This window comes from Salmo trutta, chromosome 33 (genome assembly GCF_901001165.1).
Source record: "Salmo trutta chromosome 33, fSalTru1.1, whole genome shotgun sequence".
NCBI classification, from domain to species: Eukaryota; Metazoa; Chordata; class Actinopteri; order Salmoniformes; family Salmonidae; genus Salmo; species Salmo trutta.
In genome coordinates, this window is record NC_042989.1 from 40,412,531 (window position 1) to 40,435,028 (window position 22,498).

The 22,498-nt window shown below is 45.3% G+C and overlaps 1 protein-coding gene across 2 annotated transcripts in view; it reads left to right on the top strand.

The window, feature by feature from the left end:
• LOC115172984 (sodium/calcium exchanger 3-like) overlaps positions 1 to 22,498 on the top strand; it is a 176,127-nt gene that overhangs the window by 97,630 nt on the left and 55,999 nt on the right. For both annotated transcript variants that reach the window (XM_029730923.1, XM_029730924.1), the window contains exon 3: positions 22,265 to 22,371. In XM_029730923.1, coding sequence (XP_029586783.1) covers positions 22,265 to 22,371 — 107 coding nt within the window. The remainder of the gene's footprint in view (positions 1 to 22,264; positions 22,372 to 22,498) is intronic.

The window sequence follows — 22,498 nt, forward strand, 5'->3', positions numbered from 1 at the left end:
CTGGACAATAGACTTGCCTAGATGGAGGGTAGGGGGAGAATTCTATCATCAAATGTATTTCTGAGTTAGGTTCTAAGTTAAGTATTATTATTATTATTATTATTATGTATCACATCCGACCGTGATTGGGAGTCACATAGGGTGGCGCTCAATTGGCCCAGCATTTCTCTCCATCTAAAAACATAAATAAATGTTTTGACCTTTATTCAGATTACAATCACTCACATAATTTTTTTTGAAAACGAAATAACCTCCAAAAATATTGTTATATATTATCAAGTTGATATGATGGCACAGTCATATAGCCTCTGGCACCTACATAAAGCTGAGTGACTCAGTCATATAGCAGCATCTACATAAAGCTGAGTGACTCAGTCATATAGCAGCACCTACATAAAGCTGAGTGACTCAGTCATATAGCCTCTGGCACCTACATAAAGCTGAGTGACTGTGTCATATAGCCTCAGCACCTACATAAAGCTGAGTGACTCAGTCATATAGCCTCAGCACCTACATAAAACTGAGTGACTGTCATATAGCCTCAGCATCTACATAAAGCTGAGTGACTCAGTCATATAGCCTCGGCACCTACATAAAACTGAGTGACTCAGTCATATAGCAGCACCTACATAAAGCTGAGTGACTCAGTCATATAGCCTCAGCACCTACATAAAGCTGAGTGACTCAGTCATATAGCAGTACCTACATAAAGCTGAGTGACTCAGTCATGTAGCAGCACCTACATAAAGCTGAGTGACTCAGTCATATAGCCTCGGCACCTACATAAAGCTGAGTGACTCAGTCAAATAGCAGCACCTACATAAAGCTGAGTGACTCAGTCATATAGCCTCAGCACCTACATAAAGCTGAGTGACTCAGTCATATAGCCTCAGCACCTACATAAAGCTGAGTGACTCAGTCATATAGCCTCAGGCACCTACATAAAGCTGAGTGACTCAGTCATATAGCCTCAGCACCTACATAAAGCTGAGTGACTCAGTCATATAGCCTCAGGCACCTACATAAAGCTGAGTGACTCAGTCATATAGCCTCAGCACCTACATAAAGCTGAGTGACTCAGTCATATAGCCTCAGCACCTACATAAAGCTGAGTGACTCAGTCATATAGCAGCACCTACATAAAGCTGAGTTACTCAGTCATATAGCCTCAGCACCTACATAAAGCTGAGTGACTCAGTCATATAGCCTCGGCACCTACATAAAACTGAGTGACTCAGTCATATAGCAGCACCTACATAAAGCTGAGTGACTCAGTCATATAGCCTCAGCACCTACATAAAGCTGAGTGACTCAGTCATATAGCAGTACCTACATAAAGCTGAGTGACTCAGTCATGTAGCAGCACCTACATAAAGCTGAGTGACTCAGTCATATAGCCTCGGCACCTACATAAAGCTGAGTGACTCAGTCAAATAGCAGCACCTACATAAAGCTGAGTGACTCAGTCATATAGCCTCAGCACCTACATAAAGCTGAGTGACTCAGTCATATAGCCTCAGCACCTACATAAAGCTGAGTGACTCAGTCATATAGCCTCAGGCACCTACATAAAGCTGAGTGACTCAGTCATATAGCCTCAGCACCTACATAAAGCTGAGTGACTCAGTCATATAGCCTCAGGCACCTACATAAAGCTGAGTGACTCAGTCATATAGCCTCAGCACCTACATAAAGCTGAGTGACTCAGTCATATAGCCTCAGCACCTACATAAAGCTGAGTGACTCAGTCATATAGCAGCACCTACATAAAGCTGAGTTACTCAGTCATATAGCCTCAGCACCTACATAAAGCTGAGTGACTCAGTCATATAGCCTCAGGCACCTACATAAAGCTGAGTGACTCAGTCATATAGCCTCAGCACCTACATAAAGCTGAGTGACTCAGTCATATAGCCTCAGCACCTACATAAAGCTGAGTGACTCAGTCATATAGCCTCAGCACCTACATAAAGCTGAGTGACTCAGTCATATAGCAGCACCTACATAAAGCTGAGTGACTCAGTCATATAGCCTCAGCACCTACATAAAGCTGAGTGACTCAGGCATATAGCCTCAGCATCTACATAAAGCTGAGTGACTCAGTCATATAGCCTCAGCACCTACGTAAAGCTGAGTGACTCAGTCATATAGCCTCAGCATCTACATAAAGCTGAGTGACTCAGTCATATAGCCTCAGCACCTACATAAAGCTGAGTGACTCAGGCATATAGCCTCAGCATCTACATAAAGCTGAGTGACTCAGTCATATAGCCTCAGCATCTACATAAAGCTGAGTGACTCAGTCATATAGCCTCGGCACCTACATAAAGCTGAGTGACTCAGTCATATAGCAGCACCTACATAAAGCTGAGTGACTCAGTCATATAGCAGCACCTACATAAAGCTGAGTGACTCAGTCATATAGCCTCAGCACCTACATAAAGCTGAGTGACTCAGTCATATAGCCTCAGCATCTACATAAAGTTGAGTGACTCAGTCATATAGCCTCAGCACCTACATAAAGCTGAGTGACTCAGTCATATAGTCTCAGGCACCTATATAAAGCTGAGTGACTCAGTCATATAGCAGCACCTACATAAAGCTGAGTGACTCAGTCATATAGCCTCGGCACCTACATAAAGCTGAGTGACTCAGTCATATAGCCTCAGCACCTACATAAAGCTGAGTGACTCAGTCATATAGCCTCAGCACCTACATAAAGCTGAGTGACTCAGTCATATAGCCTCAGCACCTATATAAAGCTGAGTGACTCAGTCATATAGCCTCGGCACCTACATAAAGCTGAGTGACTCAGTTAATCCATCCATTCATTCACTGTAACAGCTATGTTTTTTTTAAAGCTGCAATCATCAGTAGAATCAATAACAAATGGATTTCCTCTTCCTCTTGTTTCTGTAAAAAAAAAAAAAAAAAACCTGAGCGACGTAGCAGGAGAAATAAAACCACTCTATCAAGGACTGGTCATCCATGATATCACAATTATCGTTTTAACCATGTTTTGAGGGCTATCCAGTGTTTGTTTACCAAAACATTTTTTTTTAAAGTGTTTAGAAACATTGGAGTAATCACGTTTATATTCTGGGTTGTGATGGGGTTCGACAGTGGAACTAAGCTCGTGAGGCCTTTATAAGTTATATTCTTCAAGAATCAACGAGTACACGTCATTCATTTATCAGTTAAAGAAAAAATGTATGTAGTAACTGCTGATTGCCCCTTTAAGTCTTGTTGTTTTGAATAGAATACACTGAGAAGAACAGAGATTACCAATGGCACTTTTAAAGGAAGTTAATTCCTCATAAACTCTGGCCTGCCATCAAGGCCTCTACTGTGCGTTCCAGAGCCCCAGAGTGTAACTAGCCTACTGGAGTGTAAGGGAAGGAGACGTGGCCAGTTTAAAAGGTCTCCCTTCTACCCCGTACACTCTGTACAGTACACTACCTCCCCAGTGATAACAGTCTTTAAATCCACTGTAATGGCTGTTAGTACGTCCCAAATGGCACCCTATTCCCTTTATAATGCACTGCTTTTGAACCCACTCTAAAGGAAGTAGGGTGCCCTGGACTGGAAAACACTATACACATTCAGGGAAAGAGGATTATTTAAAGGTAAACTTCAGTTTAAAGATCCGTTCAACTGTGGGCCAGTCAGGGGAATCCACTATGTTGTAACTCTACTGTGGGCCAGTCAGGGGAATCCACTATGTTGTAACTCTACTGTGGGCCAGTCAGGGGAATCCACTATGTTGTAACTCTACTGTGGGCCAGTCAGGAGGAACCACTATGTTGTAACTCTACTGTGGGCCAGTCAGGAGGAATCCACTATGTTGTAACTCTACTGTGGGCCAGTCAGGGGGATCCACTATGTTGTAACTCTACTGTGGGCCAGTCAGGGGAATCCACTATGTTGTAACTCTACTGTGGGCCAGTCAGGGGAATCCACTATGTTGTAACTCTACTGTGGGCCAGTCAGGGGAATCCACTATGTTGTAACACTACTGTGGGCCAGTCAGGGGAATCCACTATGTTGTAACTCTACTGTGGGCCAGTCAGGGGAATCCACTATGTTGTAACTCTACTGTGGGCCAGTCAGGGGAATCCACTATGTTGTAACACTACTGTGGGCCAGTCAGGGGAATCCACTATGTTGTAACTCTACTGTGGGCCAGTCAGGGGAATCCACTATGTTGTAACTCTACTGTGGGCCAGTCAGGGGAATCCACTATGTTGTAACTCTACTGTGGGCCAGTCAGGAGGAATCCACTATGTTGTAACTCTACTGTGGGCCAGTCAGGGGGATCCACTATGTTGTAACTCTACTGTGGGCCAGTCAGGGGAATCCACTATGTTGTAACTCTACTGTGGGCCAGTCAGGGGAATCCACTATGTTGTAACACTACTGTGGGCCAGTCAGGGGAATCCACTATGTTGTAACTCTACTGTGGGCCAGTCAGGGGAATCCACTATGTTGTAACTCTACTGTGGGCCAGTCAGGGGAATCCACTATGTTGTAACTCTACTGTGGGCCAGTCAGGAGGAATCCACTATGTTGTAACTCTACTGTGGGCCAGTCAGGGGAATCCACTATGTTGTAACTCTACTGTGGGCCAGTCAGGGGAATCCACTATGTTGTAACTCTACTGTGGGCCAGTCAGGAGGAATCCACTATGTTGTAACTCTACTGTGGGCCAGTCAGGGGAATCCACTATGTTGTAACTCTACTGTGGGCCAGTCAGGGGAATCCACTATGTTGTAACTCTACTGTGGGCCAGTCAGGAGGAATCCACTATGTTGTAACTCTACTGTGGGCCAGTCAGGGGAATCCACTATGTTGTAACTCTACTGTGGGCCAGTCAGGGGAATCCACTATGTTGTAACTCTACTGTGGGCCAGTCAGGAGGAATCCACTATGTTGTAACTCTACTGTGGGCCAGTCAGGGGAATCCACTATGTTGTAACTCTACTGTGGGCCAGTCAGGAGGAACCACTATGTTGTAACTCTACTGTGGGCCAGTCAGGGGAATCCACTATGTTGTAACTCTACTGTGGGCCAGTCAGGGGAATCCACTATGTTGTAACTCTACTGTGGGCCAGTCAGGAGGAATCCACTATGTTGTAACTCTACTGTGGGCCAGTCAGGAGGAACCACTATGTTGTAACTCTACTGTGGGCCAGTCAGGGGAATCCACTATGTTGTAACTCTACTGTGGGCCAGTCAGGGGGAACCACTATGTTGTAACTCTACTGTGGGCCAGTCAGGAAGAGAGAAAACAGTGGGTGTAGATAGACTCTGACTACGTCCCAATTGGCACCCTATTCCCTGTTCCCTACATAGTGCACTTCTTTTGACAAGAGCCCTGTAGGCCTTGGTGATAAGTGGTGTACTACATAGGGCATACTGTAGGGTGCCATTTGGGACGTCTCTTGCGTATTAGTGAGGTGTCAAAGCGTGGCCCCTCAGCAGTCCTGCAGCAAGGATCCCCCCTGCAGTCAGCTATGGTTCAGCTATTGTAGCATACACATCAACAGCTGCTGTTGACCTATACTGTGTTCTGCATCCCAAATTGCACCCTATTCCCTATGTAGTGCACTACTTTTGACCAGGGCCCATAGATCTCTTGTCAAGAGTAGTGCACTATATAGGGACTAGGGTGCCATTTGGGACAGAGTTGGTACCTCTTACTCCCAAAGCTTTTGCACTGTCAGGTGCCTGCTCGGTCATGGTATATAGTCTGTACAGTGAAATAATTAACATAGATGAAACAAATTCAATAAAATGTATGGGAGAGGAGAGGAGAGGAGAGAGGAATGGGGGACAGAGTAGTCTGGTGGTTTAGGAGGAGATGCAGCGGTCCAAACAGTGCTACCAAAACACATTCAGCCGCAGAGCAGAGGAACAGAGGATCAGAGCAGAACAGAGGAACAGAGCAGAACAGAGGATCAGAGCAGAACAGAGGAACAGAGTAGAACAGAACAGAGGATCAGAGCAGAACAGAGGAACAGAACAGAGGAACAGAGCAGAACAGAACAGAGGATCAGAGGAACAGAGGAACAGAACAGAGGATCAGAGCAGAACAGAGGAACAGAACAGAGGAACAGAGCAGAACAGAACAGAGGATCAGAGGAACAGAGGAACAGAACAGAGGATCAGAGCAGAACAGAGGAACAGAATAGAGGAACAGAGCAGAACAGAGGAACAGAACACAGGAACAGAGGATCAGAGGATCAGAGCAGAACAGAGGAACAGAGCAGAACAGAGGAACAGAGGAACAGAGGATCAGAGCAGAACAGAGGATCAGAGGAACAGAGGAACAGAACAGAGGATCAGAGCAGAACAAGAGGAACAGAACAGAGGAACAGAGGATCAGAGGATCAGAGCAGAACAGAGGAACAGAGCAGAACAGAGGATCAGAGCAGAACAGAGGATCAGAGGAACAGAGGAACAGAACAGAGGATCAGAGCAGAACAAGAGGAACAGAACAGAGGAACAGAACAGAGGAACAGAGCAGAACTGATACTGGCAGGTTCTGTAGTATTACCCCAACCATCTGGCCTGTCTCTCTGTCACTACTACAGTCTGTTGATACTGGCAGGTTCTGTAGTATTACCCCAACCATCTGGCCTGTCTCTCTGTCACTACTACAGTCTGTTGATACTGGCAGGTTCTGTAGTATTACCCCAACCATCTGGCCTGTCTCTCTGTCACTACTACAGTCTGTTGATACTGGCAGGTTCTGTAGTATTACCCCAACCATCTGGCCTGTCTCTCTGTCACTACTACAGTCTGTTGATACTGGCAGGTTCTGTAGTATTACCCCAACCATCTGGCCTGTCTCTCTGTCACTACTACAGTCTGTTGATACTGGCAGGTTCTGTAGTATTACCCCAACCATCTGGCCTGTCTCTCTGTCACTACTACAGTCTGTTGATACTGGCAGGTTCTGTAGTATTACCCCAACCATCTGGCCTGTCTCTCTGTCACTAATACAGTCTGTTGATACTGGCAGGTTCTGTAGTATTACCCCAACCATCTGGCCTGTCTCTCTGTCACTACTACAGTCTGTTGATACTGGCAGGTTCTGTAGTATTACCCCAACCATCTGGCCTGTCTCTCTGTCACTACTACAGTCTGTTGATACTGGCAGGTTCTGTAGTATTACCCCAACCATCTGGCCTGTCTCTCTGTCACTACTACAGTCTGTTGATACTGGCAGGTTCTGTAGTATTACCCCAACCATCTGGCCTGTCTCTCTGTCACTACTACAGTCTGTTGATACTGGCAGGTTCTGTAGTATTACCCCAACCATCTGGCCTGTCTCTCTGTCACTACTACAGTCTGTTGATACTGGCAGGTTCTGTAGTATTACCCCAACCATCTGGCCTGTCTCTCTGTCACTACTACAGTCTGTTGATACTGGCAGGTTCTGTAGTATTACCCCAACCATCTGGCCTGTCTCTCTGTCACTACTACAGTCTGTTGATACTGGCAGGTTCTGTAGTATTACCCCAACCATCTGGCCTGTCTCTCTGTCACTACTACAGTCTGTTGATACTGGCAGGTTCTGTAGTATTACACCAACCATCTGGCCTGTCTCTCTGTCACTACTACAGTCTGTTGATACTGGCAGGTTCTGTAGTATTACCCCAACCATCTGGCCTGTCTCTCTGTCACTACTACAGTCTGTTGATACTGGCGGGTTCTGTAGTATTACCCCAACCATCTGGCCTGTCTCTCTGTCACTACTACAGTCTGTTGATACTGGCAGGTTCTGTAGTATTACCCCAACCATCTGGCCTGTCTCTCTGTCACTACTACAGTCTGTTGATACTGGCAGGTTCTGTAGTATTACCCCAACCATCTGGCCTGTCTCTCTGTCACTACTACAGTCTGTTGATACTGGCAGGTTCTGTAGTATTACCCCAACCATCTGGCCTGTCTCTCTGTCACTACTACAGTCTGTTGATACTGGCAGGTTCTGTAGTATTACCCCAACCATCTGGCCTGTCTCTCTGTCACTACTACAGTCTGTTGATACTGGCAGGTTCTGTAGTATTACCCCAACCATCTGGCCTGTCTCTCTGTCACTACTACAGTCTGTTGATACTGCAGGTTCTGTAGTATTACCCCAACCATCTGGCCTGTCTCTCTGTCACTACTACAGTCTGTTGATACTGGCAGGTTCTGTAGTATTACCCCAACCATCTGGCCTGTCTCTCTGTCACTACTACAGTCTGTTGATACTGGCAGGTTCTGTAGTATTACCCCAACCATCTGGCCTGTCTCTCTGTCACTACTACAGTCTGTTGATACTGGCAGGTTCTGTAGTATTACCCCAACCATCTGGCCTGTCTCTCTGTCACTACTACAGTCTGTTGATACTGGCAGGTTCTGTAGTATTACCCCAACCATCTGGCCTGTCTCTCTGTCACTACTACAGTCTGTTGATACTGGCAGGTTCTGTAGTATTACCCCAACCATCTGGCCTGTCTCTCTGTCACTACTACAGTCTGTTGATACTGGCAGGTTCTGTAGTATTACCCCAACCATCTGGCCTGTCTCTCTGTCACTACTACAGTCTGTTGATACTGGCAGGTTCTGTAGTATTACCCCAACCATCTGGCCTGTCTCTCTGTCACTACTACAGTCTGTTGATACTGGCAGGTTCTGTAGTATTACCCCAACCATCTGGCCTGTCTCTCTGTCACTACTACAGTCTGTTGATACTGGCAGGTTCTGTAGTATTACCCCAACCATCTGGCCTGTCTCTCTGTCACTACTACAGTCTGTTGATACTGGCAGGTTCTGTAGTATTACCCCAACCATCTGGCCTGTCTCTCTGTCACTACTACAGTCTGTTGATACTGGCAGGTTCTGTAGTATTACCCCAACCATCTGGCCTGTCTCTCTGTCACTACTACAGTCTGTTGATACTGGCAGGTTCTGTAGTATTACCCCAACCATCTGGCCTGTCTCTCTGTCACTACTACAGTCTGTTGATACTGGCAGGTTCTGTAGTATTACACCAACCATCTGGCCTGTCTCTCTGTCACTACTACAGTCTGTTGATACTGGCAGGTTCTGTAGTATTACCCCAACCATCTGGCCTGTCTCTCTGTCACTACTACAGTCTGTTGATACTGGCAGGTTCTGTAGTATTACCCCAACCCTCTGGCCTGTCTCTCTGTCACTACTACAGTCTGTTGATACTGGCAGGTTCTGTAGTATTACCCCAACCATCTGGCCTGTCTCTCTGTCACTACTACAGTCTGTTGATACTGGCAGGTTCTGTAGTATTACCCAACCATCTGGCCTGTCTCTCTGTCACTACTACAGTCTGTTGATACTGGCAGGTTCTGTAGTATTACCCCAACCATCTGGCCTGTCTCTCTGTCACTACTACAGTCTGTTGATACTGGCAGGTTCTGTAGTATTACCCCAACCATCTGGCCTGTCTCTCTGTCACTACTACAGTCTGTTGATACTGGCAGGTTCTGTAGTATTACCCCAACCATCTGGCCTGTCTCTCTGTCACTACTACAGTCTGTTGATACTGGCAGGTTCTGTAGTATTACCCCAACCATCTGGCCTGTCTCTCTGTCACTACTACAGTCTGTTGATACTGGCAGGTTCTGTAGTATTACCCCAACCATCTGGCCTGTCTCTCTGTCACTACTACAGTCTGTTGATACTGGCAGGTTCTGTAGTATTACCCCAACCATCTGGCCTGTCTCTCTGTCACTACTACAGTCTGTTGATACTGGCAGGTTCTGTAGTATTACCCCAACCATCTGGCCTGTCTCTCTGTCACTACTACAGTCTGTTGATACTGGCAGGTTCTGTAGTATTACCCCAACCATCTGGCCTGTCTCTCTGTCACTACTACAGTCTGTTGATACTGGCAGGTTCTGTAGTATTACCCCAACCATCTGGCCTGTCTCTCTGTCACTACTACAGTCTGTTGATACTGGCAGGTTCTGTAGTATTACCCCAACCATCTGGCCTGTCTCTCTGTCACTACTACAGTCTGTTGATACTGGCAGGTTCTGTAGTATTACCCCAACCATCTGGCCTGTCTCTCTGTCACTACTACAGTCTGTTGATACTGGCAGGTTCTGTAGTATTACCCCAACCATCTGGCCTGTCTCTCTGTCACTACTACAGTCTGTTGATACTGGCAGGTTCTGTAGTATTACCCCAACCATCTGGCCTGTCTCTCTGTCACTACTACAGTCTGTTGATACTGGCAGGTTCTGTAGTATTACCCCAACCATCTGGCCTGTCTCTCTGTCACTACTACAGTCTGTTGATACTGGCAGGTTCTGTAGTATTACCCCAACCATCTGGCCTGTCTCTCTGTCACTACTACAGTCTGTTGATACTGGCAGGTTCTGTAGTATTACCCCAACCATCTGGCCTGTCTCTCTGTCACTACTACAGTCTGTTGATACTGGCAGGTTCTGTAGTATTACCCCAACCATCTGGCCTGTCTCTCTGTCACTACTACAGTCTGTTGATACTGGCAGGTTCTGTAGTATTACCCCAACCATCTGGCCTGTCTCTCTGTCACTACTACAGTCTGTTGATACTGGCAGGTTCTGTAGTATTACCCCAACCATCTGGCCTGTCTCTCTGTCACTACTACAGTCTGTTGATACTGGCAGGTTCTGTAGTATTACCCCAACCATCTGGCCTGTCTCTCTGTCACTACTACAGTCTGTTGATACTGGCAGGTTCTGTAGTATTACCCCAACCATCTGGCCTGTCTCTCTGTCACTACTACAGTCTGTTGATACTGGCAGGTTCTGTAGTATTACCCCAACCATCTGGCCTGTCTCTCTGTCACTACTACAGTCTGTTGATACTGGCAGGTTCTGTAGTATTACCCCAACCATCTGGCCTGTCTCTCTGTCACTACTACAGTCTGTTGATACTGGCAGGTTCTGTAGTATTACCCCAACCATCTGGCCTGTCTCTCTGTCACTACTACAGTCTGTTGATACTGGCAGGTTCTGTAGTATTACCCCAACCATCTGGCCTGTCTCTCTGTCACTACTACAGTCTGTTGATACTGGCAGGTTCTGTAGTATTACCCCAACCATCTGGCCTGTCTCTCTGTCACTACTACAGTCTGTTGATACTGGCAGGTTCTGTAGTATTACCCCAACCATCTGGCCTGTCTCTCTGTCACTACTACAGTCTGTTGATACTGGCAGGTTCTGTAGTATTACCCCAACCATCTGGCCTGTCTCTCTGTCACTACTACAGTCTGTTGATACTGGCAGGTTCTGTAGTATTACCCCAACCATCTGGCCTGTCTCTCTGTCACTACTACAGTCTGTTGATACTGGCAGGTTCTGTAGTATTACCCCAACCATCTGGCCTGTCTCTCTGTCACTACTACAGTCTGTTGATACTGGCAGGTTCTGTAGTATTACCCCAACCATCTGGCCTGTCTCTCTGTCACTACTACAGTCTGTTGATACTGGCAGGTTCTGTAGTATTACCCCAACCATCTGGCCTGTCTCTCTGTCACTACTACAGTCTGTTGATACTGGCAGGTTCTGTAGTATTACCCCAACCATCTGGCCTGTCTCTCTGTCACTAATACAGTCTGTTGATACTGGCAGGTTCTGTAGTATTACCCCAACCATCTGGCCTGTCTCTCTGTCACTAATACAGTCTGTTGATACTGGCAGGTTCTGTAGTATTACCCCAACCATCTGGCCTGTCTCTCTGTCACTACTACAGTCTGTTGATACTGGCAGGTTCTGTAGTATTACCCCAACCATCTGGCCTGTCTCTCTGTCACTACCACAGTCTGTTGATACTGGCAGGTTCTGTAGTATTACCCCAACCATCTGGCCTGTCTCTCGGTCACTACCACAGTCTGTTGATACTGGCAGGTTCTGTAGTATTACCCCAACCATCTGGCCTGTCTCTCTGTCACTACCACAGTCTGTTGATACTGGCAGGTTCTGTAGTATTACCCCAACCATCTGGCCTGTCTCTCTGTCACTACCACAGTCTGTTGATACTGGCAGGTTCTGTAGTATTACCCCAACCATCTGGCCTGTCTCTCTGTCACTACTACAGTCTGTTGATACTGGCAGGTTCTGTAGTATTACCCCAACCATCTGGCCTGTCTCTCTGTCACTAATACAGTCTGTTGATACTGGCAGGTTCTGTAGTATTACCCCAACCATCTGGCCTGTCTCTCTGTCACTACTACAGTCTGTTGATACTGGCAGGTTCTGTAGTATTACCCCAACCATCTGGCCTGTCTCTCTGTCACTACTACAGTCTGTTGATACTGGCAGGTTCTGTAGTATTACCCCAACCATCTGGCCTGTCTCTCTGTCACTACTACAGTCTGTTGATACTGGCAGGTTCTGTAGTATTACCCCAACCATCTGGCCTGTCTCTCTGTCACTACCACAGTCTGTTGATACTGGCAGGTTCTGTAGTATTACCCCAACCATCTGGCCTGTCTCTCTGTCACTACTACAGTCTGTTGATACTGGCAGGTTCTGTAGTATTACCCCAACCATCTGGCCTGTCTCTCTGTCACTACTACAGTCTGTTGATACTGGCAGGTTCTGTAGTATTACCCCAACCATCTGGCCTGTCTCTCTGTCACTAATACAGTCTGTTGATACTGGCAGGTTCTGTAGTATTACCCCAACCATCTGGCCTGTCTCTCTGTCACTAATACAGTCTGTTGATACTGGCAGGTTCTGTAGTATTACCCCAACCATCTGGCCTGTCTCTCTGTCACTACTACAGTCTGTTGATACTGGCAGGTTCTGTAGTATTACCCCAACCATCTGGCCTGTCTCTCTGTCACTACCACAGTCTGTTGATACTGGCAGGTTCTGTAGTATTACCCCAACCATCTGGCCTGTCTCTCGGTCACTACCACAGTCTGTTGATACTGGCAGGTTCTGTAGTATTACCCCAACCATCTGGCCTGTCTCTCTGTCACTACCACAGTCTGTTGATACTGGCAGGTTCTGTAGTATTACCCCAACCATCTGGCCTGTCTCTCTGTCACTAATACAGTCTGTTGATACTGGCAGGTTCTGTAGTTTTCAGGTATGAAGATAAGACACAGATTCAGACCACGTCGAATAAACAATAGTTTAATATTCCAACAGGGGCAGGAAGTAGACAGGTCAAGGTGGAGCAACGGTACCGGGCAACAGGCAGGGTCAGGGGCAGGTGGAGTGTTCAGGCAGGCGGGCTCGGAGTCAGGACAGGCAAGGGTCAAAACTAGGAGGGTGAGAAAAAGAGAGACTGGGAAAAAGCAGGAGCTGAGACATAAAACGCTGGTTGACTCGAACAAACAAGACGAACTGGCAACAGACAAACAGAGAACACAGGTGTAAATACACAGGGGATAATGGGGAAGATGGGCGACAGCTGGAGGGAGGTGGAGACAATCACAAAGACCGGTGAAACAGATCAGGGTTTGACAGTAGTATTACCCCCAACCATCTGGCCTGTCTCTAACTGTGCAGTTTACCACTGACCTATAACACCAATATTAAAGGTCTACGTATGAATTTTATGCAGTTAATGTACTGTCATTTCCACATTTTCTTACGTTACAGCTAAATTCTAAAATAGATTATATAATACAAATTCCTCATCAATCTACACACAATACCCCATAAAAAAACAGTTTTTAAAAAAATGTTTGCACATTTATTTGCCGCAGAGTGAAGGAAAAGCAGCCAACAAGTGCTCAGCATATGTGGGAACTCCTTCAAGACACTTGGAAAAGCATTCCTCATGAAGCTGGCTGAGAGAATGCCAAGAGTGTGCAAAGCTGTCATCTAGGCAAAGGGAGGCTACTTTGAAGAATCTCAAATACAAAATATATTTTTGATTTGTTTAACACTATTTTGGTTACTACATGATTCCATATGTGTTATTTCATTGTTTTGATGTCTTCACTATTATTCTACAATGTAGAAAATAGTAAAAATAAAGAAAAGCCCTTGAATATGTAGGTGTTCTAAAGCGTTTGATCAGTATTGTATATCTGTATAAAATCCCTTTAACCATGATTTATATCTGTATAAAATCCCTTTAACCATGATTTATATCTGTATAAAATCCCTTTAACCATGATTTTATGTACTGCATGCATAAATCACATCACCGAACTGTGCTATTTCTCCTGGGGTTAATTATATGATACTGGTGTTAAGACTATGATACTGTTGGACAGAGAGAGAGGTAGAGAGCCACTTCTATGGTACTGTTGGACCGAGAGAGAGGTAGAGAGCCACTTCTATGGTACTGTTGGACCGAGAGAGAGGTAGAGAGCCACTTCTATGGTACTGTTGGACCGAGAGAGAGGTAGAGAGCCACTTCGGTATCTTCTCTGCTGACCACTTAACTGCCCTCCCCCTCTCCCCCTCTCCCCCTCTCCCTCGTCAGTAACTCTTTAAAGGATCAGTTAGGACTATCGGTGGACAGTCCCCCCCCTCTCCCCCTCTCCCTCATCAGTAACTCGTTAAAGGATCAGTTAGGACAATCGGTGGGCAGCCCCCCCCTCCCCTCTCCCTCGTCAGTAACTCTTTAAAGCATCAGTTAGGACTATCGGTGGACAGCCCTCCGCTGGGTGTTGTTGTCTGACGCCATATTGACCTGTTTGTGTGTGATGGTGTCGCAATCAACAGCTCTTTTAAAACAGATAGATACCTCTCTTTGTGTGTGTGTGTGTGTGTGTGTGTGTGTGTGTGTGTGTGTGTGTGTGTGTGTGTGTGTGTGTGTGTGTGTGTGTGTGTGTGTGTGTGTGTGTGTGTGTGTGTGTGTGTGTGTGTGTGTGTGTGTGTGTGTGTTTGTGAGCCTCACCCCTGCAGACATTGAGACTTCATTACAGGGTAGTTGTGTTCAGAATGGAGCAGTAAGCTGAACAATAAGCTCTCTTCTCTTCGTCTGTCTGTCTGTCTGTCTGTCTGTCTGTCTGTCTGTGTGGGTTTGGGTGTGCGTGCATGCGTGCTGTTTTGGATTTGTAAATACAGCTGAGGGATGGGGTAAGGGAAATATTCAAATCCATCCTTTGTTTGGACTGTTTTTCCATGTTTGTTTTTAGGTTGGACTTTAGCACACACATTTGGTATCACCTCGTTAGTCAGTATGTGTTACAGCTGTGCTGGTTGCCGTCTCGTTAGTGGGAAGGTGTTTCACCTGTGCTGGCCCAGGTGCTATTTAAGAGCAGCTGGCCCAGTGCTCCAGGGGTCTTGATATCTGTGAAGGGTCAACACCTTTAGTTGACTCTCCCTATTTTGATTTCTAGACAAACAATCCTTTATCTGATCTTTCCTGTTTCTGTCTTTAAGTTTGGTGTGGGTTTTTCTTTTGTTTGCCTCTTCTTGTGCAAATTTAATGGGCACTCATGTTGGCTGTCTTTTAGGTTTCAGTTGTTGTTGCTAGTCAACTTTCAGCGGACACTAAAGCCCCACCTGTTTCGTTTTGGTTGTTGGTCATAGACTCTTTTGTCAGTTCCCTCTTCTGCTTAAGCGGCATTTTTTGGTTTTCTTGCTGAGGAATGTAACATGGACAATCAAGTAATTGAGCTCAGGGCGAGGATCTCCTTCCAGTTAAACATCAGGGACAGTCTTTTTTTTTCTCTGAATTATGGCTCTCTCCGAATATATTGTCTTCATCCATTCAGCTAGCGGGGTTCTCCGTCCATCGTGCGGAGTGGAAGAAAGAACTCTTCGGGGGGGGGTTTGTTTCATGATAAAAAACTCATGGTGTCATTGTGGAAACTTTCTTTGGTCATTGTCACTGCCATATATACTCCTCCAAGCCGACAATGTGACGGCTCTCAAGGAACTACATTGGAAATTGTGAATACCGCATTTCCTGAGGCTGCATTTATTGTAACTAAGGAATTTAATAAAGGAAATATCCGGAAAACGCTACTGAAATTTCTATCAACACATCTCCTATGTCACTCGCTCATCGAATACTCTGGATCATTGCTACTCTCCCTTCCAGGAGGGCTAGAAGGCCTACAAGGCCCTCCCCAACCCTCCTTTCAGCAAATCAGATCATGCCTCCATTCTGCTCCCCCCCTACCACCTATAGGCAGAAACCTAAGCACGAAGCACCCGTAGTAAGGACTGTTCAACAATGGTCTGACCAATCAGAATCTATGCTTCAAGATTGTTTTGATCATGCAGACTAGGAAATGTTCCGGGTTGCCTCTGAGAATAGTATTAACTTGTACACTGACTCTGGGACTGGGTTCATCAGGAAGTGCATAGAGAATGTTGTTCCCGTGGTGACTGGGTTCATCAGGAAGTGCATAGAGGATGTTGTTCCCATGGTGACTGGGTTCATCAGGAAGAGCATAGAGGATGTTGTTCCCATGGTGACTGGGTTCATCAGGAAGTGCATAGAGGATGTTGTTCCCATGGTGACTGGGTTCATCAGGAAGTGCATAGAGGATGTTGTTCCCATGGTGACTGGGTTCATCAGGAAGTGCATAGAGGATGTTGTTCCCATGGTGACTGGGTTCATCAGGAAGTGCATAGAGGATGTTGTTCCCATGGTGATGAGTAGAACTTATTCAAACTAACAACAGTGGATAGATGGAAGCATTCGCGCAAAACTGAAAAGTGCGAACCACCTCATTTAACCAAGGCAAGGTGACTGGGAACATGGATGTGTACAAAACAGACCAGGAGAGATTGACATGTTAGCTCTCTGTGTACGTCAAAGGGCCAGCCGTGCTGCTCTGTTCTGGGCCAATTGCAATTTCCCTAAGTCCCTCTAAGTGGCATCTGACCACACGACTGAACAGTAGTCCAGGTGTGACAAAACTAGGGCCTGTAGGACCTGCCTTGTCGATAGTGTTGTTAAGAAGGTAGAAACTAGGGCCTGTAGGACCTGCCTTGTTGATAGTGTTGTTAAGAAGGTAGAAACTAGGGCCTGTAGGACCTGCCTTGTTGATAGTGTTTTAAGAAGGTAGAGAAGCGCTTTATTATGGACAGACTTCTCCCCATCTTAGCTACTGTTGTATCAATATGTTTTGACCATGACAGTTTACAATCCAGGGTTACTCCAAGCAGTTTAGTCACCTCAACTTGCTCAATTTCCACATTATTTATTACAAGATTTAGTTGAGGTTTAGGGTTTAGTGAATGATTTGTCCCAAATACAATGCTTATACAATATAATATATAATATAATACAATACATTGTGGACAATGATGCCTAGCTCCCGGACAAGATAAACACTTTCTTCGCCCGCTTTAAGCAAAACAACATTGAGCCACCGACGCGGGCCCTCGATTCTTCCAAGGACTGTGAGCTCTTGTTCTATGTGGCTGACATCAGTAAGACATTTAAGAGTCTTAACCCTCGCAAGGTTGTAGGCCCAGACAGCATCCCTAGCCGCGTCCTCAGAGCATGTGCAGACCAGCTGGCTGCTGTGTTTATGGACATATTCAATCTTTCCCTATCCCAGTCTGCTGTCCTCACTTGCTTCAAGATGGCCACCATTGTTCCTGTACCCAAGAAAGCAAAGGTACCGTAATTTCCGGACTATAAGCCGCAACTTTTTTCCCAGGCTTTGAACCTCGCGGCTTAAACAATGACGCGGCTAATATATGGATTTTTCCCACTTTCAAATTAAAAAAATTAAAAAACACATTCTGTGACGTGCTCAGTTTTTTGGCGGCATGAAGCTTTCATTAGACCAATGAAATTGCCGAACGGGTTAAGGTAAAACAACTTTTTTGTTTACTGTTTAGATTAAATCGAGCGCTCTCAAACTTCCCATCATTCTGATTACGGAAGTCATTTTGTCACCCTCATCATGGCAAAGACACGGAGAAATGCATATGATGCAGCTTTCAAGTTGAAGGCGATTGATCTGGCTGTTGGAAAAGGAAATAGAGCTGCTGCACGGGAGATTGGTCTTAAAATGAGTCGATGATAAGACGTTGGAAACAGCAGCGTGAGGAATTGAATCAGTGCAAAAAGACAACTAAAGCTTACTGCTAATTTTTAATTTTTTGTTACAAGCCGTGTTTCCTTAAAGCCTATTTATTTTTGTTATAAGCCGTGTTTCGTTAAAGCCTATTTATTTTTGTTACAAGCCATGTTTCGTTAAAGCCTATTTATTTTTGTTATAAGCCGTGTTTCGTTAAAGCCTATTTATTTTTGTTACAAGCCGTGTTTCGTTAAAGCCTGTGTAAAGTTTGAATGTTTCAATGTACCGGTAGGCACCTGCGGCTTATAGACACGTGTGGCTTATTTATGTTCAAAATAATATTTTTTTTAAATTCAGTGGGTGCGGCTTATATTCAGGTGCGCTCAATAGTCCGGAAATTACGGTAACTGAACTAAATGACTATCGCCCCGTAGCACTCACTTCTGTCATCATGAAGTTCTTTGAGAGGCTAGTCAAGGATTATATCACCTCTACCCTACCTGACACCCTAGACCCACTTCAATTTGCATATTGCCCCAACAGATCCACAGACGATGCAATCGCCATCGCACTGCACTCTGCCCTATCCCATCTGGACAAGTGGAATACCTATGTAAAAAAATGCTGTTCATCGACTACAGCTCACCAGAGTACCCTCCAAGCTCATTACTAAGCTCGGGTCCCTGGGTCTGAACCCAGCCCTGTGTAACTGGGTCTGAACCCAGCCCTGTGTAACTGGGTCTGAACCCAGCCCTGTGCAACTGGGTCTGAACCCAGCCCTGTGAAACTGGGTCTGAACCCAGCCCTGTTCAACTGGGTCTGAACCCAGCCCTGTTCAACTGGGTCTGAACCCAGCCCTGTGCAACTGGGTCTGAACCCAGCCCTGTTCAACTGGGTCTGAACCCAGCCCTGTGCAACTGGGTCTGAACCCAGCCCTGTGCAACTGGGTCTGAACCCAGCCTTGTTCAACTGGGTCTGAACCCAGCCTTGTTCAACTGGGTCTGAACCCAGCCTTGTTCAACTGGGTCTGAACCCAGCCCTGTGCAACTGGGTCTGAACCCAGCCCTGTGCAACTGGGTCTGAACCCAGCCCTGTGAAACTGGGTCTTGGACTTTATTTTTACTGTTAAGCATTTGTTTTGGCTTTTCAACTTAGAAAGAACACATGAATGACACTAGATACAGAACATGAAATAGATACAGAACATGAAATAAGATACAGAACATGAAATAGATACAGAACATGAAATAGATACAGAACATGAAATAAGATACAGAACATGAAATAAGATACAGAACATGAAATAGATACAGAACATGAAATAGATACAGAACATGAAATAGATACAGAACATGAAATAAGATACAGAACATGAAATAAGATACAGAACATGAAATAAGATACAGAACATGAAATAAGATACAGAACATGAAATAGATACAGAACATGAAATAGATACAGAACATGAAATAGGGGGTGGAGGAAAAGGGTCACATGCATTAGTTACAAGGTTTTATATTCATACAATTTTGGAATTGGCAGATATTCAAGTACCGATTACAGGTTTGAAACTTTCAACTGTACATTTCCCGAGTCCCAGAACTTGTGTCCCGGTCTCTAAATCAAAGTCCTTGAGCAGGCAAGCTGCACATTACATGTAGTCCTCAAGCCAGCGGTCAACAGAAAAGCAAGTTGGCTTTATGTTCCTTCCAGTTAACAATAAGAATTCTCTTGACTGAAAGACAACCTAATGATAACAGTTCTTAATAACTATATTAATATATAATTATATTATTATATTATTATAATATATTTACTTATATTAATATAACCAAGTAAACATGAAATAGGACACGGTGGAAATTCAATAAAACATTTCTAACAAAACTGAAATATCTTCAGACCCAAATATTTTCACTGCAGGGCATTCCTACAACATGTGGAGCAGAGAGCTATTGCTACTACAGTTTTGTCAAGTCAGATTGAGTCTTATATAGGTTTTACAGAATATCTTGTACTGAATGATCTTATACCTAACACATTTTGTAGACAGACTTCTCCAAATAGTGTCCCATTGCGATGGGGTGAGAGGTCACTCTCCCATGCTATAAGTGAATGGGGGAATATGCGTTTGGGAGGGGGATAAAACAACAGTCTATAAATACCTGATACATTTTCTTTCGTGGATGCAGCTTTTCTTTTTTTTCATTGAACTCCTGCGAGGAGAGAGTTTGTACCTCATTAAACCATGACTGTGGGGACTGGAGAGGGATGGATCCTCAAACGGGGGCCCCACAGGGATGCGTGCTGAGCCCCCTCCTGTACTCCCTGTTCACCAATGATACGTGTGGTAGGCCTGATTACCAACAACGACGAGACAGCCTACAGGGAGAAGGTGAAAGCCCTGGAGGATTGATGCCAGGAAAATAACCTCTTTCTCACCGTCAAAAAAAGAAAGGAGCTGATCATGGACAACAGGAGACAGCAGAGAGAACACGCCCCCATCCACATAGACAGGGCTGCCCCCATCCACATCTACAGGGCCGCCCCATCCACATAGACAGGGCCGCCCCATCCACATAGACAGGGCCGCAGTAGAGAAAGTCAAAAGCTTCAAGTGTCTCACTGTGCACGTCACTGAGGACCTGAAATTGTCCCTCCACACCGACAGTGTGGTGAAGAAAGCGGAAAAGTGCCCCTTCAATACCGCTCAGGAAGGAGACGCGTTCTGTCTCCTAGAGATGAACGTACTTTGGTGCGAAAAGTGCAAATCAATCCCAGAACAACAGCAAAGGACCTTGTGAAGATGCTGGAGGAAACAGGTACAAAGGTATTTATATCCACAGTAAAACAAGTCCTATATGGACATAACCTAAAAGGCAGCTCAACAAGAAAGAAGCCTATGCTCCAAAACCACCATAAAAAGCCAGACTACGGTTTGCAACTGCACATGGGGACAAAGATCGTACTTTTTGGAGAAATGTCCTCTGGTCTGATGAAACAAAAATAGAACTGTTTGGCCATAATGACCATCGTTATGTTCGGAGGAAAAAGGGGAGGCTTGCAAGCCGAAGAACACCATCCCAACCGTGAAGCACGGGGGTGGCAGCATCATGTTGTGGGGGTGCTTTGCTGCAGGAGGGACTGGTGCACTTCACAAAATAGATGGCATCATGAGGATGGAAAATGATGTGGATATATATATCTCAAGACATCAGTCAGGAAGTTAAAGCTTGGTCGCAAATGGGTCTTCCAATTGGACGATGACCCCAAGCATACTTCCAAAGTTGTGGCAAAATGGCTTAAGGACAACAAAGTCAGGGTATTGGAGTGGCCATCACAAAGACCTGGCCTCAATCCCGTAGAACATTTGTGTGCAGAACTGAAAAAGCGTTTGCGAGCAAGGTGGCCTACAAACCTGACTCCGTTACACCAGCTCTGTCAGGAGGAATAGGCCAAAATTCACCCAACTTATTGTGGGAAGCTTGTGGAAGGCTACCCGAAACGTTTGACCCAAGTTAAACAATTTAAAGGCAATGCTACCAAATACAAATTGAGTGTATGTAAACTTCTGACCCACTGGGAATGTGATGAAAGAAATAAAATCTGAAATAAATCATTCTCTCTAATATTTTTCTGACATTTCACATTGTTAAAATAAAGTGGTGATCCTAACTGACCTAAGACAGGGAATTTTTACTAGGATTAAATGTCAGGAATTGTGAAAAACTGAGTTTAAATGTATTTGGCTAAGGTAAACTTCTGACTTCAACTGTATATTCCGGACTCTGATATTGCTCGTACTGATATTGCTAGTTGTAATATTTATTATATATTTTATTGCTAGATATTACTGCACTGTTGGAGGTAGAAAACACAAGCATATTGCATCTGAAAATCTGTGTACGTGACCAATGAGATGTGTACGCGACTAATGAGATGTGTTCGCAACCAATGAGATGTGTTCGCTACAGTGTGATAGATTTGAATGTCAAGACATCCATGGGAGCCAATGTGGACAGCCTATGACAGAGCTGTCCTAGAGTGACCTAGCGACCATCGTCAGGGACAGCAGCTGACCTTTGACCTCTAGCCTTTTCACCACACTGGTTATTAATCCTCCTGCTGACTTCCTTTTCCTGTCTCAGCCTGTCGATGCTCGCTAATTAACTTTCTCTTTTCTCTCTCTCTCTCTCTTTCCATCTGTCCATTTCTCTCTTAATTCGCTTTTCTCTTTTGTTCTCTTCTCTTCCCTTCCGCCTCTTTTCCCCTCTCTCTCTCCTCTCGCAGCAAGATGGTTCAGGTGAAGGTGATAGACGATGAGGAGTATGAGAAAAACAAGAACTTCTTCCTGGAGCTGGCCGAGCCACGCATGGTAGACATGAGCCTGCAGAAAGGTGTGGTACTGACACCCTCTTCCTCCTCTCTCTCTTTTCACCTCTTCCATTCCTCCTTTCCTTCCCAGGGACTCCCCTCCTTTTCTCTCTCCTTTCCCTGCATCCCAGTCACACCTTCACCCATGTG